The sequence below is a fragment of the Stenella coeruleoalba genome (assembly GCF_951394435.1).
Source record: "Stenella coeruleoalba genome assembly, chromosome: 19".
NCBI classification, from domain to species: Eukaryota; Metazoa; Chordata; class Mammalia; order Artiodactyla; family Delphinidae; genus Stenella; species Stenella coeruleoalba.
This window is the reverse complement of record NC_137165.1, coordinates 37,437,455-37,453,563: the sequence shown is the minus strand read 5'-3', so window position 1 is coordinate 37,453,563 and position 16,109 is coordinate 37,437,455. Positions and strand designations below refer to the sequence as shown.

The window sequence follows — 16,109 nt, the reverse complement described above, 5'->3', positions numbered from 1 at the left end:
GAGATTCGATCTGAATGCCATTCCCTCATCTTGTTTTCCTTGCTGATGCAAGGAGCACCCACAATGTCAAACTGTCTCCCCTTGGTCACCCTTATGTCCCTGCTAAAATCCACTCTCCCTTAGGGTGTTTTTCCAGACTCACCCAAGAAAGGATGACTTCCCCACTGACTCCTTCACCCCACCTCCACCACACTCTTCATTCTGGACAGACTCTCCCTGGCCCTACTGTTTCTATGTCCAAGTAGAGAATGCAAGCCTGCTGTCCTGAGGACACAGACTCTGGATCCATCCCCCCAACATTATGTATTAAGTAAAGGCTCCTCTTAAAGACGAGGATGAAGTGATTAATATGATACCCTCAATCTCCATCCCGCTCCCTCCCCCCAAAAATATTTAACAGAACCTCAAGCTGCTGGGAATACTTATTTATTTGGTCTATTAACACCAAGATCTGCAAAAAACAAACAAAAAAACACAACTTCTAAACACAGGATAATAAAACTTGAACATTAACATTCTTCTTCGATTTTGTGTAAGCTCTGCAGTATGGAAAATATACAAACTTCAAACAGCTGCAAAAATAGTGTCTTTGGGAGAAAATAGAGTTTCTACATCGATACAAGAAAAATAGGCATTTTTCTAATCCAACCCAGTCCTGGGGCAGGTGGAGGGTGGAGAGTCACCACTTGCCACCCGGAGGAATGCCAGCTCTCCCTCTCCCCTACTACCCACCTGGGGCTGGGCAGGCTGGGCTGCTGCTTAAGACAATCTTAGGGTGAAAGCGAGATGAAAATGCCACTTAGGAAAACGCTTGGTTCCCCCTCTGCCAGCAGCTGGATTGGTCAAGTGTTATGGCCCTTTCGGGCTGCTTTGGTCAGCTCCTCCAATGAGAGGGAGGTAGGGGGATGGGACTGAGAGGATCGGGAATCTATTCGGGTCTCCTCGTCTGTGTCTGGGGAGGAGAGGTAAGGAAATCTGTGGTGTCCGCTCTCCTTTAATCATGGCCAGCTTGCTCCATGATAAAGACAAGGGCCCCATACACAGTCCTCCGGACTCACACCCAGGGGTGGGGGACCCAAGACCTTCTGGGTGAGTTTTCCACCAAGTGAGAGAGGTGACAAGAACACGGGTGTGACTCGTGAGCTGCCCAGCTGCTAGTGGAGGAGGCAGGTCCCCTCACATTCGAAGGGGCAGGGGTCCATCGGGAAGAGGACCCAGGGCTTTGACACAATACATGAAAGTGCTCAAAGGCCAGGAGGAAAGGGCTCCTTCATCCCCCGTCTCAGGGAGCTCGGGAGGGGCCTGCCACCAAGGCACTGGTCTCCATGGTGAAGTGGGGGTGGGGCCCTCAGACCACCAGGGAGCTCTGGAAAAGCACGGGCTCTTCTGACGGCGGGGGGCGCTGCCAAGGCTCGAATGGCAGCGAGGAGGCCTTGGGGGCCTCTGGATCCTTCCGAGGCGGTGGCCTGGGGCTGGCCGGGGGAAGGGGGGACCCTGGGCTTGAGGGGCAGTTACGGAAGATGAAGCCCATGCTGGGGAAGAGGGGCTTCATCAAGCTGACGGGGCAGAAAGCCGAGCCGGTTGGGTTGAAATGGACTTTGTTCTTGTCAGGACAGGAAGTCAGGAAGGCCAGGTCAGGACCTGGGGACCTGGAGGATGGAGAGAGAAACACAGACATACATGTGTGCGTGCACACGAACAGCTGGTGAGAAGGGGCGAGAGGTGTCCCAGCGTCAGGGGAGCAAGGGAGCTAGGGCTCTGTTCAAACATGGTGGTGACTTGACCAAAACAACGACAGGCTGCTGAGCAACCGCCAGCGCTCAGCAGGCCCCTCAGCTCTCCATGTTCTAGAAATATGGCTAAGCAACAGGAAATCTACTTGAGCTAAAAACAGGAGGGATTAAAGCTAGACGGGAAGGAGAACTTCCTGACAGTGTGATTCTAGAAGAGGAGACCGAGAGATCTTTTAATTTGAGAGATTTCATCACTGAACAGTGTTTTAGGGGCAGACCACTTGCCTGAAAGCAGAGATCCAAGCAGAGTGACTTAGACTTTTTATAGCCTAAAGCAGGGTTTCTCATCCTCAGCACTACTGGCATTTGGGCCTGGATAATGCTTGGTTGTGGGGGCTATCGTGTGCATCATAGGATGTTTAACAGCATCCCTGGCCCCTACCCACCATACGCCAGTAGCACCCCACTCCAAATTGTGACAACCATTGCCAGATGTCCCCTGGGGGGAAAAGTATCCCCCATTGAAATCTACTGACCTCAAGAATCTAATTCTTGAGCAGATTTGAAAGGTGTGATTTTCAAAACCCTTGCTGGGAGGAAAGGACAGCAGCTAGACCTTCTCAGGAGATCTAGGTTCTAATTCACCATGTGCTCCTGGCCTAACCTGCCTCACCTCTAACATGGCAAGAATCCCTATCCTTCTGCTCATGTAGGGGAAATGAAAGGATTAAAAGAGGTCAGGTCAGACAGTTCTAGAGTAAGGAATCCTTATGATAAAAAAGGAAGAAGAATGTCTGGCCATGCTTCAAGGGTGAAGAGCCCTGAGAAGCTGCTGGTTATGAGGATTCCGGGCAAGGAGACAAAATTGTGGGAAGACAGTCAAGCTCTGCACCAATGCTTCCCATCGCCTAACTTTTCCTTGAAGTGTAATGTATACATACAGAAGAATGCACTTAGTGTACAGCTTGACAAATTGATTACTATTTTAATTGTAGAATTCTAATCATTCCAAACCCAGGAAGAAGAGCGAGGCACGCAGAGGAGGGCGGATGTTGGCCCGGCGTGAGTGATGGGAGGAGAGGTAGAGGGAAGCTAAGGCCTGTGTGCAGGGTGTGTTTGGAAGCCTGGGGTCCCAGAGGACTCCTCAGCAGCAAGGTGCCCCCTGACTGAGAAGGGCTTAAAAGAATCCCACTTTAGGAAGAGGTGGGGGATGGGCAGGAGAGGGAATGCTCTCAGTGTGTGCATGCATGCACGAGGAGGGTGACCCAGGGGAGACCAAGTAACACTCGAAGGACGTGAGGGCAACCAGCGTGACCCTGAATGGCTTGATTTCCTCCCTGGGAATCTCACACGATGGGCAGCCAGGAAGAGGAAAATGTGGCAGAGGAACCACTAAACATAAGAACTTCCCAGTAGGAAAGTTCATACGATAAAGAGACACCAATGAGCTGCGAATTTCTATCCCCGGATATCTAAGAAAGTAACTGATGGATCGCCACCTCTCTCAAAGGGTTAACATAGGGGCAGGAAGCTGGATGAGATGACGTTAAACCTCTTCTGTCCTTATGAGCCTACAAAAGAATAAAGACAAGCAGCAGCCTAATGGCCACAAGCAATTCCAGGTTGTAATTACTCAGCTATACTGTGGACTGGGGAAGGGTACACGAGCCCAGAGGCTGCTTGAGCTACGAGATCTGGCCTCTTCCCCACACACGACCCCAGAGGATCGAGGGTTCTTGGAGGGATGCCAGGCAACAGTGATGATGGGAGCAAACCCTCAGTGCCCCTGGTTTTCTCCATAATTCCCCCTCTGGGTTATATAAGTGCCTCCTGCTGCTACCATGGGCTGTCCTCTCCCTTATCTGAGATACAGACGGAGCCATCAAGGCCCCACACCCTGTCCGAGCTAAATCTCCACTCACACACCATAACTAAACTTCCTCACTGCCATCGAATCCACAGCTTCCAATGTGAATCGGCCCCGATGAATATTACAGCGGCAGTGGGAATATGGTGAACTCTCTTCTTAGCTCCTGCTAAGGGGGACCGTGGGACATTTGGAAAGTTCTGGCTCTTGATTCTCTCTGCTAACGGGAGGGAACTGTACTAAAGAAATCAACTTAAGAATGACTTCTGAATTGTCCAGTCTGGTTTGGGAATATTCCATAGTCCTTACTTGCAAGGACTGGAAATTTCTGTCTGGGAGTTCATGACACTTGAACCACTGCAGCTGCAGGGTGAAGAAGCAATCAGAAAGCTTTTTAGGCTCCCCCTGCCACACCGGTGGGCATGAGGCGCTTCTAAGCTCTGCCTGAAGAGAATTACTAGTATGTTCTCTCTCTGATTATGGTCTAGCAAATTCTCACACCTTCCCCGGGGATGGAAAAAAATAGAAGAAGCAAAGGATTTAGGTTTCAGATCTCTTTCCTTTCCAGCTCCTGCTGCGCTTGTGGCTGGCATGTGGGCAGAGAGCAGGTTTCTATGGAGATCATGATAAGCAAAGACTTAGGTGCTCAGAGGAGGTAACGTCAACAAGTTTGGTCATGGAAAGACTGCAATACTGATCATCTACAGCTGACAATGTCTCCAGGACAATAGGGAGTCAGACTAAAGAGAGGCCTATCAGGTGGGATGCCACAGGGCTCAGCCCGCATCCCTGTCCCTCCCTCGCACATCCTGACCCCCACCGACTGGCTGAGGAACTCACGACCGGCTGAGGTACTCACGTGGCCTCTTCAAACACCCGCACTCTCTCACAGCCTTCCGGGGGTTCCCGTTTGAAGACGTAGCTGTGATTGGGCCGAGGGGAGGAGGCAAAGGCAAGGACTGGAGATGGGCTGCCCTCTTCAAGGAAGGCTGGGTGGCCTGGAGGGGAAGCTGCAAACAGAGTAAGGCTGAGTCCCATGGTGCTAAAGGAAGGTCTCCGCTTTCCCGGACTCAGACCTTGGTGTAAAGGGGCAGGACTGGGAGATATGGTACGGTGGCTGGCAGTGGTTATGTTAATCCAGGTTGTTTGCCTACACTCTACCTTAAAACATCTTTGAGGCAGCCTTACAAGAATACAAACCTTGTATATGTGTGGCTGATTCACTTTGCTGTACAGCAGAAACTAACACAACATTGTAAAGCAATTATACTCCAATTAAAAAAAATTAAATACCATAAAAAGAGGCCCAATAAAATAATGATGATAAATAAAATTAAAAAAAAAAGAAAATAAAACCAGAATTGTAAGGGGGAAAAAAAATACAGACCTTGTTATACAGGATAAAAAATCACAGTTGAACTGAGGGAAAAGTTGGGTCTAATACCAATTCCATATTCCCCGGAGGTAGACTGTGACTGGAACTCCAAGTCTCAGACTTGAAAGAATCCTAACATCTCTATCTCTGCCTTCTTCCAAGACTGCACCGCCCTGCCTGCCAACATACCACAGCTTCTTCCCTTCCATGTCTTGAATATCTATCCCTTCTTCCAGGAAGAGCTCTTGTACTGACTCAGACAAGCAAACTTTACTCAACCCAACTTGTGGGATAAGATTCCTCTCACTTTCCACACAGCAAATGTACTTTGCCGAGGTTGCAAATATTGACTTTATCTATCTCACATTTATTCTTTATTTTCTATGCTCTGTTTACCTCGGTATTGTTAGATCATGCCTTTGACCAGCCTACCTCATGGGGTTGCTGTGAGGATCAAGTTAGGTGATGCAGGCAACAGTGCTTTAGAATGTCAGGATCATTATGACAGGGAGGAGGGACTCTTATCTTGTCCTCTCAGTGACGCAGCCACGGCAGAATAGAAAGTGGAGATTTGGAGTCAGAAAGCTTGGGTTTCGATCTGGGTCAAACTGTGTGACCCTGGGCAAAAGACCACATTCTTTTATTTACAGCGTTCACACCCGCCTTGAGGTGTATTGCTGGTGACGGGTCCAGTGGACACCTGAACGGGCTCATGGGCTCTCCACAACGGCATGCTGAACCTCAGCCAAACATGGGGGTGGGAGGGATTGCTTCTTTGGATTACAGTGAGGATTAAACAAAACTGTAAGTGCAGAACCTTCATATAAATTATAAATTAGAATCTGTATCAAGGACCACTATAACGTATGGAATATAGATGACTCCCAAAGATATTCTAGTTGGTTAGTAAGTAAAAAATGCGTGGCCAGAAATTGATGAGAATTGGAAAAAGGCATGGAGATGACCCCATACCCCATGTGGGCCCCGCAGCCTGGGCCTCCCCAGCTCACCTTTGTCACTGGGGATGGACGTCAGCTCCTCAGCTGCACCCTGGTGTTCCTCACGGCTAGTCTGGCCAGAAGGCTGGGGGGATGCCAGGGGCATGGAGGGAGAGCTGGCAAGGTTTCCAGGCTCCAGGAGGAGGAGGGGATGATCACAGCTGCCACTCTGGGGGGGAGCTGGGGCACGGTGCCCGTCAGGGATTTCAAGGATCTGCCGAGGAAGAGTGGGGGTCAGGCCTGTCTCTGCAGGCTGGCAGGGCTGCGGTAACCCTTAGGGTCATCCCCTTGCCATTGTCCTTGTCCTCGACTCACAACACACAGTGACAGCAGGACACCATTTCCTCATGTCACTGACTTTCCCAACAGCCCCCAATCTAAGAGACACCTCCTCCTGCTTCTCCCAGAGTGCTTCATTCTTTCCCCTCATAGATAGAACTTTATGACTACATATTTATTTTATGGTTTCATCAAGGTGTTGCCCCACAAGGCTGTAAGCCTCACGAGGGCAGGGGCCTCCTGTGTGTCAGGCTCTGGGAACACAAAGGTGAATAACACATGGGGGCACAAGAGGGGGCAAACCACCAGGACACTGTAACAGCTATAGGCCGTTGCAGGACAAATGTGCAGATTACTTCCATGTATTAAATACACCCCCCTCGTTTTTTTTAACATTCAATGGTACTTGTGTCCACAGATCACCAGTCTGTGTGCATGTGTAAAATCCTACATATATGCACATTAAAAATCAACCAGCAAGTAAATCATAAACTGAGGAGTGTGCCCATTAGAATTATATTAATGTTGCCCAACTGGCATTCCGCAATTGTCCTGTGTCAGTATAAAAATGTGCCTGAGACTGCAGAAAAGGGAGCAAATAATTCTGCCTGGGAGTGGAGCGGGGGAGAAGGCTGCACAAAGGCAACTGGGCATGAAGGATGAACGCATGTCACCAGGTAGAGATGGAGGGAAGGGAAGCATAACTCTAGTACTGGGGCCACTTGAACTGAGGCACAGCTGGGTGACGCTGACAGTGACAGTGATGAGTATGCCAGGAACACTGAGCTGGTGCTTTGGCTGAAGAGTGATGCCTAGTCCCTTCCTCCCAGCCAGGTGCCTTCCTCCCTGCTGACCCCTGGCCCCTTCTCTTTCCATTCAATGCCCCAATGTCTTCCCCAACTTCACCCACCCGGCTCTGCTGTTCTTGTGGTCAAGTCCATCTGAGTCTAATAAACTCAATTTGTGTTCCTCCCATGGGGTGGTTTGGGCATGTTTCTCTGTTGACATGTGCACAGCCTGTGAGCCCCCAGACAGCACGAGTCCCAACTCCCTGTGTCCAGACTCAGCAAGATGCTGCCTATGTGTGCATCCGGGTGCGGCCCCCACTCACCCGCAGCAGCTCCTCCTCACCCTGCTCTTTCACAAACACCTCCTCCAGCTCTTGGTTGAGCCCTTCCAGGCTCCGGTGCAGGCAGGGGCTCAGTCGCAGGACAGCGGACCCTGAGGGGAAGCTGGGAGGGGACGCCTGAGGAGGAGGTAAATGAAGCCATCACTGAACCCCACCAAGCCCCGTGCAGTTATCAGTTCTGACCAGGGGGTAACAGTCATGCCTACACAGCAGAACCAAGTGAGTAGAGGAGAATTCAGGGACAGTTACCAATTGCAATAGGTCCATTCAGTGGGGTTTTCTCCAGAAGGCAGAGCTTTGAGGGGTCCAGAGTGTGCTTTTAGAGTCTGCATCATGGCCTCAATTGTGCGGGGGGTGGGGATGGAGGACAGAGACATGCAGCACAGAAAGAAACCCTTTCCAAAGTTGCACCAAAACTTCACCCGGCACCCACGTGGCCACAGGCCCTGCAGTGCAGGAGGGCTCACAGGACCCGCCCACCCCACGGGGCCCACCACAGAGGATGACAGAGGGGTGAAGGCTGGGGAAGAGACGTACCCTCAGTGTTCCCCGCACAGCATGGTCCCCTTGGAGGGGGGAGCCCCGCTCCTTCTCTTTCCCACTGCGGCTAAGCTTTGTCCTCTGCAGCTGTTGCTTCAACTTGGTAATCTGGCGGCAGGGAGAGGGGGAGAGGACAGGCAGGTGAAGCAAAGCAAAAGTGCACTGGGTCCTCCCTCCCAGGCGTGGCTCTTGCCAGAAGCCCGTGAAAATACGTAAAAGGAAGATGGAAGTTAATCTTCCTTTTACGTATTCCATCTCAAAATACCTCAGTGGTGTTCAAAACTGTGATGATAGGCTCATCAGGCAAGCTGGACACCATAGTAACCAGATTATCGAATTTTTTGAATTACCATGTATTCCACAGATGGCTCACGTTCCGAAAAATTAAAAATATACAACACTGAAACCATTTTTGTCTTTCACAGATTCCAAAGGCATGCAATACTACTCTATTAATAGAAATGGAAAATGATGTTTTTGAATTCACTCCTCAAAATACATTCACAGCTATCTCAAAGGCCCTGGGACCAAGAAGGATGGAAGGATTTCCCCCCATTTTAAAGTAGACTGCACCGAGCAAGGAGCAGCCTCTCCAGAAGGAATATCAGCTTCTGTCCCAACTTCACATCCTGTAACAATTATGGAGTATCATCAACAATTTTAAATATTGTCCCAGTCGCATTTGTAATTCTGGACCTACTGGTCCTTAGTGTAAATACTCTGATAATTACAAATTGTAAATACTTTGTATTTCCCACTAGCCTTAAATACTTCATAGTCTCTCTCTGTTCTTACAACCGAGAGGGCAGAAGCTACTGCCCTGTAAAGGGTGACCCCTGGTGAGTTGGCCCTCCTGGGGGCTCCCCACAGCATGCCAGGCGGAACTGGGTTGGGAGCCCTGGAATCCAGTCTATGGCATTCTCTTCTCACCCTCAACCCCTGTGGCCCTCATGAGAGGGAGGGAGGGCCAGGAAGAAGTGTTTGAGGACACATCATTATTTATCTCTTCTTTTAAAAATAAGGCTGGATGAGTAGTTAAGTAGTAAATGAGGTTGGGGGCTTCCAACTCCCAGAAACTCGCTCTCTTTCTCCAGTCTCTGAAACGCTTATCTGGATCCAACCTCAAAGTGAAGTGAGAACAATGGCCACCCCCACCCTGAGCTAGGCTGCTGGAGGGCCAAGCCCCTGCCTGCAGGAGGGTCTGGGCTCATGAAGCCAGGCCACCAGGAGGCTGGGAGGCAGCTATGAAGGCGCCATCTCATTAGGAAAAGGCTACGTCGAGGCAGATGAGACTGGAAATGTGGGTCCACTTTGGAGCGGATGTGTCCATGGTGCTGGGGGGTAGACGAGAGGCAGCTTCCCGGGCCAGGGAGCCAAAGGGGGCAGTTACCTCTTTTCGGTGGTCTGTGCTGCCCCAGGACGCTGAGCGCTTGTGTGTACACGAGCTGGCCCGCTCACCTTCAAGCTCTTGCCAGGACAGGGGGGTCTGCAGGGAGAGAAACCCAGCGAGACAGAGCAGCTTCTCAGGCTGGCTCTGGGGAGACAGACACACCATTTCCCAGACAGAGGTGCTGGCTCTTTGAAGTCTTCTCTCATCTGCTCATCAACCTCCTGGACCCTGCCAGCCCCTTTTATTCTTTCAGGCTTCTCCACCTGCACTGCCTCTTTCCCAGTCCACATCCTCCAGGAAACCTTCCCTGATGAGCCAATAAGGCCAACCTGCTCTTTACTCTCTCCTGACTTTTACACATGGATTATAGCCCCAGCTACTCCAAGCGCTTCTCGCCAGCAGTGAGGGCCAGAGTGGCCCCTCCCTCTCCCAACCAGTTCCCAAGAGCACATTTTGGAGGCTCAGGGCAGCACTGGCATCCTCGATTCCCTCCCCATCTATGTGCCCAGCACGGGCCCAGGTTCCTGGGAGCCTGACGAAGACAAGTTACCAGACGGGACTCCATTAAGGAATCATTAATTGGTAAGACAGGAAAAAGCTCAACAGAGATGCCCCATGTTCTATCCTGAACCGAAGCAGAAGATTTCTGTGCAGTGCAGTACCTCAAGCTTGTTCTGTGATTTTTCCCGGTCCACAGAGGGTTAGGGTCCCCAAAGTCCTCCTGAATACACAGGGAGGGGAGATTTTCGCAAAGGAGGGAGCCAGAATTCTGAACTCAGCCCTGACTCCTGACTCCTCTTGGCTTTATCACAGCTCCTTCTCCTGGGCCCTGCTCTGCCCCTGTGAGAACTTGACTCTCAGTCCGCCATCCTCCCTCCCCCACTGCACAGAAGACAGAGGACCCATGATGGAGGCAGGGGGAGTTGTAGACCCACTTCCTGAGCCCCTAACAGAGGGAGGAAGTGGTTGGCTCTAAGCACGAGGCAGAGAAGGACACAGTCCCCCCCCCACCAGCATCCCTACTTCCATTCCAAGGGAGGGGCCCAAGGGGAAAGGCTCTGGTGGAACCAGTTCCTCTCTAACTTCTTTGCACAAGCTGCCAAAACCATGAGGGCCTGGGAACTGTCTCCTCCAACAGATCCGCTGACCTCCCCCGAGAGGTTGTTACAAACAGAAAAGGGGGAGGATAAGAGGGAAAAAGCCCAACAACTCACCACCCAACAGCTGTTAAGAAGAGCTCGGTGATGGCAGTCTGAGCGGGGCTGTGGGAGTAGGCTGCCCTGCACAACAGCTGCAGAGGAGAGGGTCCACGGGGGTGCCGAGGCTTCCTGCCTCTTCCTTCTCCCAGCTGCCCACCAATCAGGGCCTTTACCCAGCCGTGCGACACAGTCAGGGTGAGACAACTGCTGGACTCCCTTCCCTGAGGCCAGCACCGCAAGGGAGACCCTCCAGAGATGCGGCCCCACTATTTCTTCTTTAGAAAAAGGGCAGAGAGCATCTCCTCAGGCCTATACCCCAAAGCCTCAAGGTGGAGCTGGCTCTGACAGTAGAAACCAAGCAGCTGGTCTACTTCCAAATGCCTATCAGGGTGTTGGCAGACAGAGCCTCAGAAAAGGCTGCTGCAGATACTGAAAAGAGAGGAGAAGCCCACAGCCCCCTGAACGGAGCAGATGCACGAACGCTCCTCCCCTCCCAGGGCTCCAAGCCAAACCTATAGATAACTAGGTCTGCTCATCAAAGCTGAGTTCCACACAAGCTTGTTGTCCCTGGAAAGGTGGCAGAGACTACAGAGGAAGGGTGACAAAGGCTAAGGTGTTGATGCCTGTTTCTCTTCCTCCGGGAAGATACTGAACTCACAGGTGGGTGGTGAGAAGGAGGTAAAAGCAGCCACATTCAGGTCGCCACCGGTTCTACTAATATCTCTTGCAAACTCCTCAACTGCCTCTTTCTTCTGAGATACGTGAGGGGGTGGAAGGAGAAGTGTAGGCTATCGCTGGAGGCTGGAATGCATGTGAAAACTCATGGCAGCTGGGATCGTCTCCTCTCTCAGTCCATCTCACCTCAATCTGCTCGGCAGCATCTCCCAGCAACTATTGCCTACTCTGTAAACTGCGCTACTAAGGCCTTCGCTTTGCCTCAACACCCACCCGGGCCATAGACACCACCATCTTGCCCTCCATCCGTGGGCTCTCTGTCCCACAGGCAAATGTAGCTCCACCTCCTTTTTTTTCCTTATCCCTTGACCTCTAAGCCTGGTCTAACCACCTAAGATGGCCCGCCGTACCAGCTCTTCCCAGCGTTCCCTGAGCCCTTCCTAGCCGTCCACCTCATGAGGCCTGCTGCCTCACTCTGCAGCTTCTCTGATCAGATGGGTTCAGGGTACACATCACTCATGTACTCAACAAAGAGTTACTGAATGCAAACTGTGTGTCAGGCGCTGTTTCAGCTGCCGGGGACATAACAAGGCACAAAATGACAAAAATCCTTGTCCGCTTTGAGTTTACGTTCTAGCTGGAGGCACAGTTTAAACAGTGATGAGTACTAAGAGAGAAATACAGCAAAGAAAGGGAATAGGAATGCTGGGCTGGGGAACATGATTTTAAATGTCAGGGAAGTCCTCAGTGAAAAGGGAACATCTGCTGAAAACATAAAGGAGATGAGGAGTGAGACATGCAGATATCAGAGGTGAGAGTGACCCAGATGGAGGACATAGGAAGTGCCAAGGCCCCCAAGCAGGAGCCAGTCTGGTGGCTTTGGGAATGATAAGGAGGCCAGCGTGGCTGGGGCAGAGTGGGTGAGGAGATGAGGAGACGAGGTCTGTAGGTGTGACAGGTTGAAAATGGCCCCCCAAAGAAATCAGGTCCTAGTCTCTGGAACCTGTAAATGTTACCTCACATGGTAAAGTTTTTGCAGATGTGATTAAGTGAAGGATCTTGAGATGCAAAGATTATCCTGGTGGGCCCTAATGCCATTAAAAGTGTCCTTATGAGAGAGAGACAGAGGGAGATTAGACACTCACAGAAGAAGGTAAGGCAATGTGACCATGGAGGCAGAGACTGGAGTGACGTGGCCACAAGCCAAGGAATGCTGGCAACCACCAGAAGCTGGAAGATGCAAGGAATGGGTCTCTCAGAGAGCCTCCAGAGAGAGTATAGCCCTGCCAACACCTTGATCTTGGCCTAGCGAGCGGAATGAATTCAGACTTCTGGCCTCCAGAATTATGAGAGAATAACTTTCCATTGTTTTAAGCCACTAAGTTTGAGGTAATTTGTTACATCAGCCTCAGGAACCTAATACAGTAGGTTATCCTGTGTTTGAAGCTGTTTACATGCTGGCCTTGAGTATTCTTCAGGCAGGCACATGCACAGGTATGGGCTTTGGCCCCTCCAAGGTGACCTAGGAGCATCAAGAAAGGGACCATGCCCACCCCTTATTTCCAGTGCCCCTGGGTGGACAGGCCCTTCCCTCCTGGGTCTCACCACAGACATCTGGGCCAAGGTCTCCTTGGAGCACAGAAGAGTCACAGCTAAGGAAGGTTACCCTTCAAAGAGTGACCCTTCATGGCACAATGGGGGTCAAGCCAGGCTGTGACAGCACCGTATGTAGTTGTTCCAGACAGTCCTCTGGAAGCAGGATAAAGCTTGAGCTCAGCAGGCCCGTCATGTTGGTCAAAGGGACTCACACACTGGAACAGATTTCTTTTAACACCCTGGCCCAGGGGGAGCAGCTAAGGGAGAAGCAGGGCTACTTACTGGCCATAGTGGCGTCAGCCAACTATGCAGATGATGCTCGGATTATGCAAAACTGGATGTGGGTTAGACCATGGAAGCTTTGCCTGGGATTCTGAAGTCCCAGAGCAACATGTGGGATAACTGCGTGAGGGCGAGGACAGCTTTATAACAAGAAGGCAGGGGTGAGATGGAGCCCAAACCCTCCAAAGTGGAACCCCTTTCTCTGCCCCCCACTCAACTAAGCCTCTACCCAGATTCTGAGACAGGAGAGTCCTGGTCCTTGCTGTCTCCAGTGACCTTGGCTGGGCCCTGGGAACATAACCCAGTGTACCTATGCGGATGTGTAGAGCAGCGTGGTGCCTGGCCTAACATATATGCTCAGTAACTACTTGCTGAACTGAAATTCAGCAGGGAATCAGCCGCTTGGGACTCTGGCCAGAAAAAGAGGCAGGAAAGGCTCTGAGGGTGGTCTGCCGGCCAGCGCTGAGAACTCTAGCAGCAGGTGGCCAAGGCCACCATCTGTGGCCCTACGGTGACTGTGCAACCCTCAGACTTTCCATCATGGACCCATTTTCAAATATTCTATGCTGATGTCAAACCATATACTGAACAACTGGTCCTGCTCACCGGTTTGGGAAATAGGCACTGTGCCCAGGCCCTCACACCCTCAAAGAAAGGCCCATCATAAGCAGACTGAATCGTGTGTCACCACCAAATGCTGAGGCACTGGATTGGGAAAAAGAGGAGGACAGCACACAGGTAGGGAAAGTCACAGAAAGGGAAGTCTTCCCAAACAAAGCATGCCACCTCTGCCTCTGCCCCTCAGGACACTCCATGAAGTTTGTCAAGGACTTAAGCTAATTTTTTTTCCCGAAGGGTAACTCAGGCCTAAAACAAAAAGGTCTCTCATAAGGGCATCCCTACCTCACCTGGAGCCTGCAGAGGAAATGGGGCTGGGGATGAGCAGAACGGGGGGCCAGGCGGAGCAGGCACCCAGGGTCCCATCTGTCTCCAGGATGAGAACACCAGCGGGGGAACTTGGCTCCAACAGTCATTCCAGCTGTGGTGAGACCACTTCCTCCCTCCAGAAGAGTGCGAGAAGACTCCCAGCAAGAAGGGAGGGGGTAACTGCAACCACCAGCATGTGCTGCCGTCTCCCGTCCCGGCTCCGGGCCCAGTGCCAGGAGTGGCCAGCCCACAGCACTTGATGGCCAGCTCTGAGTGACCAGCTGACCTGGGGGAGGGCAGTCAGGAGAGGGGGAAACAGGTTCAGATTTACCTGGACGATCCTGACAAAGTCCTCCGAGACACAAAGAAACCTCCAGATGATGGTGACACCACACAAGAGCCTTCCTAGTCCTCGCTGACTGGCCCCTCTGCACCCAGCACCCACTGTACCCAAGCTGTTCCTTACACCCACCAAGCTGACCTCTGGGAGACCTGGTCATCCCGCTCCCATCACCCATCCTGGCTCAGAACATGTAGCCGCTCCAAAGCCCTCCTTCCCCGATGACCACATTCACACCTCCTTAGGAGAACCAATTTCCCAAATAAGATCCATCCACCTCTCTTCCTCACTTGCCCCAAATATTTGGGTAAGCCCGCTCTCCATGTCAGACTGCAAGTTGCTTGGGAACCACCCGTGCTATCCTTTGCGCCTGCCTAAGGGCTTAAAACACAGCTAAGCCCAGGGAGGGAATACTGGGACTGTTGGCAGCCTGCTGCAATTCGAGAACCGAGAGCTTTTAACCCATCTTCTGCCTTGGGAGAAGCCTTGAGGACGCAGTGTGCTGGGCTATCTAAATGGCAGGTGTTCTGATATGAAACGTGCAGGGCTCTTGCCTGCTCTAGGGGGTTCAGAGAGGGGAGCCGAGCTGCTCGGCCTACACCATGACTATGGCTGCTGTCCTTACTGCAAGTCCTGCCCCTGGGAGTGCCAGGCTGATGAGGTCTCCAAACACACACTCTGGCGGCTGGCTGGGGTGTGTGTGGGGCTGGGTCGGGGGCACAGATAAGAGAGCAGAAGTGAGGGCCTGCCAGGTGCAGTGGAGGTACTTCACTGGTGTGGCTAGAAGAGAAAGCGCAGAAGGTGGGGGTAGGGGTGGGAACGGCCCCCCTCGAGCTCAAAGGAATTAAGGAAATGTACTGGCATCATCTATTTTTAGTGACTTAACAGCTTTCAAGGACTTTGGTAGATCCTGCCTCCTACCTTCCCTCCACTCTTCTCTGCACCCCCTTGTGTCTCCCCCATAAAACCTCTCCCTCATCTCCAGTCCCTTCTGGGTGACGTAGCCATGCTCAGTAGGGAAGGAGCACCAATTTCTTTGGGAGATGTTGAAGAAGGCAGCTTGTGCCAGACCAGGGTGCTCAAGCAAGAATTTGAATGGAGCCCAAAACCTAGAAGCAGAAAATTCCCAGAAGGCCAGGAATGAAAGATGGGCAGAGCACATACTGGGGTTTGGATGCCCACGTTGATCAGAATTCTCCCACCTCCTGACTGCAGCCACAATATTGACAGGTTGCTAAGGGTTCCTCGAGGGCTGGAGCCCAGCCCAGGGAAAGAGGAAAGCTGCACAGCTCGGCCTTGCCAGACCCGCGGAGGCGCATCGCTGGCCTCTGTCTTGCTGTGGCAAGAAGCCCGGACTTGTTATATAAAAGATCTGGCCTGCAGCTGGAGCCTGAGCAAAACACACAGCCTAGAGCCCATGCCTCTAAATCCGGCCAGGGAACATCTGAGGCCAACCCTGCCTTGAGTTGACAAAGAGAACGCCATCTGAGGAGTGGGATGGAGGCTTCCTAGAAGGCTGGTAGCAGGAAATGACAGTGACGGGGATATGGGGATAGGTAGGTGGGCTGCATGGAAGCCTGCCATCTGACGAAGGGGGATGTAATCATGAACTTACACAACCAAAGCAACCTCAAGTCCTGCTCCTCCAGGAAGCCCTCCATGACTAGACGCATTATTTGGACTAAACACGCTCTCAAAAGAGAAAGGGGTGGTGCTTCAGGCACATGAAGGGGAAGTATAACCTATCCTACTTGCCCTTTTCAGGGGACACAGGGAACA

General features: G+C 51.8%; 1 protein-coding gene across 3 annotated transcripts in view; it reads right to left on the bottom strand.

Annotated features, from left to right (window-relative positions):
* Positions 1-417: 417 nt before the first annotated feature.
* FAM117A (family with sequence similarity 117 member A) overlaps positions 418-16,109 on the bottom strand; it is a 43,238-nt gene continuing 27,546 nt past the window's right edge. Inside the window, exons 1-7 of one of the 3 annotated variants that reach the window (XM_079903970.1) lie at positions 9,974-10,010; positions 9,312-9,407; positions 7,919-8,029; positions 7,364-7,498; positions 5,986-6,187; positions 4,460-4,610; positions 418-1,649 (exon numbers count right to left, since the gene is read on the bottom strand). In XM_079903970.1, coding sequence (XP_079760096.1) covers positions 1,349-1,649; positions 4,460-4,610; positions 5,986-6,079 — 546 coding nt within the window. In that variant the 5' untranslated portion in view covers positions 6,080-6,187; positions 7,364-7,498; positions 7,919-8,029; positions 9,312-9,407; positions 9,974-10,010 and the 3' untranslated portion in view covers positions 418-1,348. Of the gene's footprint in view, positions 1,650-4,459; positions 4,611-5,985; positions 6,188-7,363; positions 7,499-7,918; positions 8,030-9,311; positions 9,408-9,973; positions 10,011-16,109 lie in introns of those variants that run through there. The other 2 variants (XM_079903968.1, XM_079903969.1) reach the window with 2 other exon arrangements.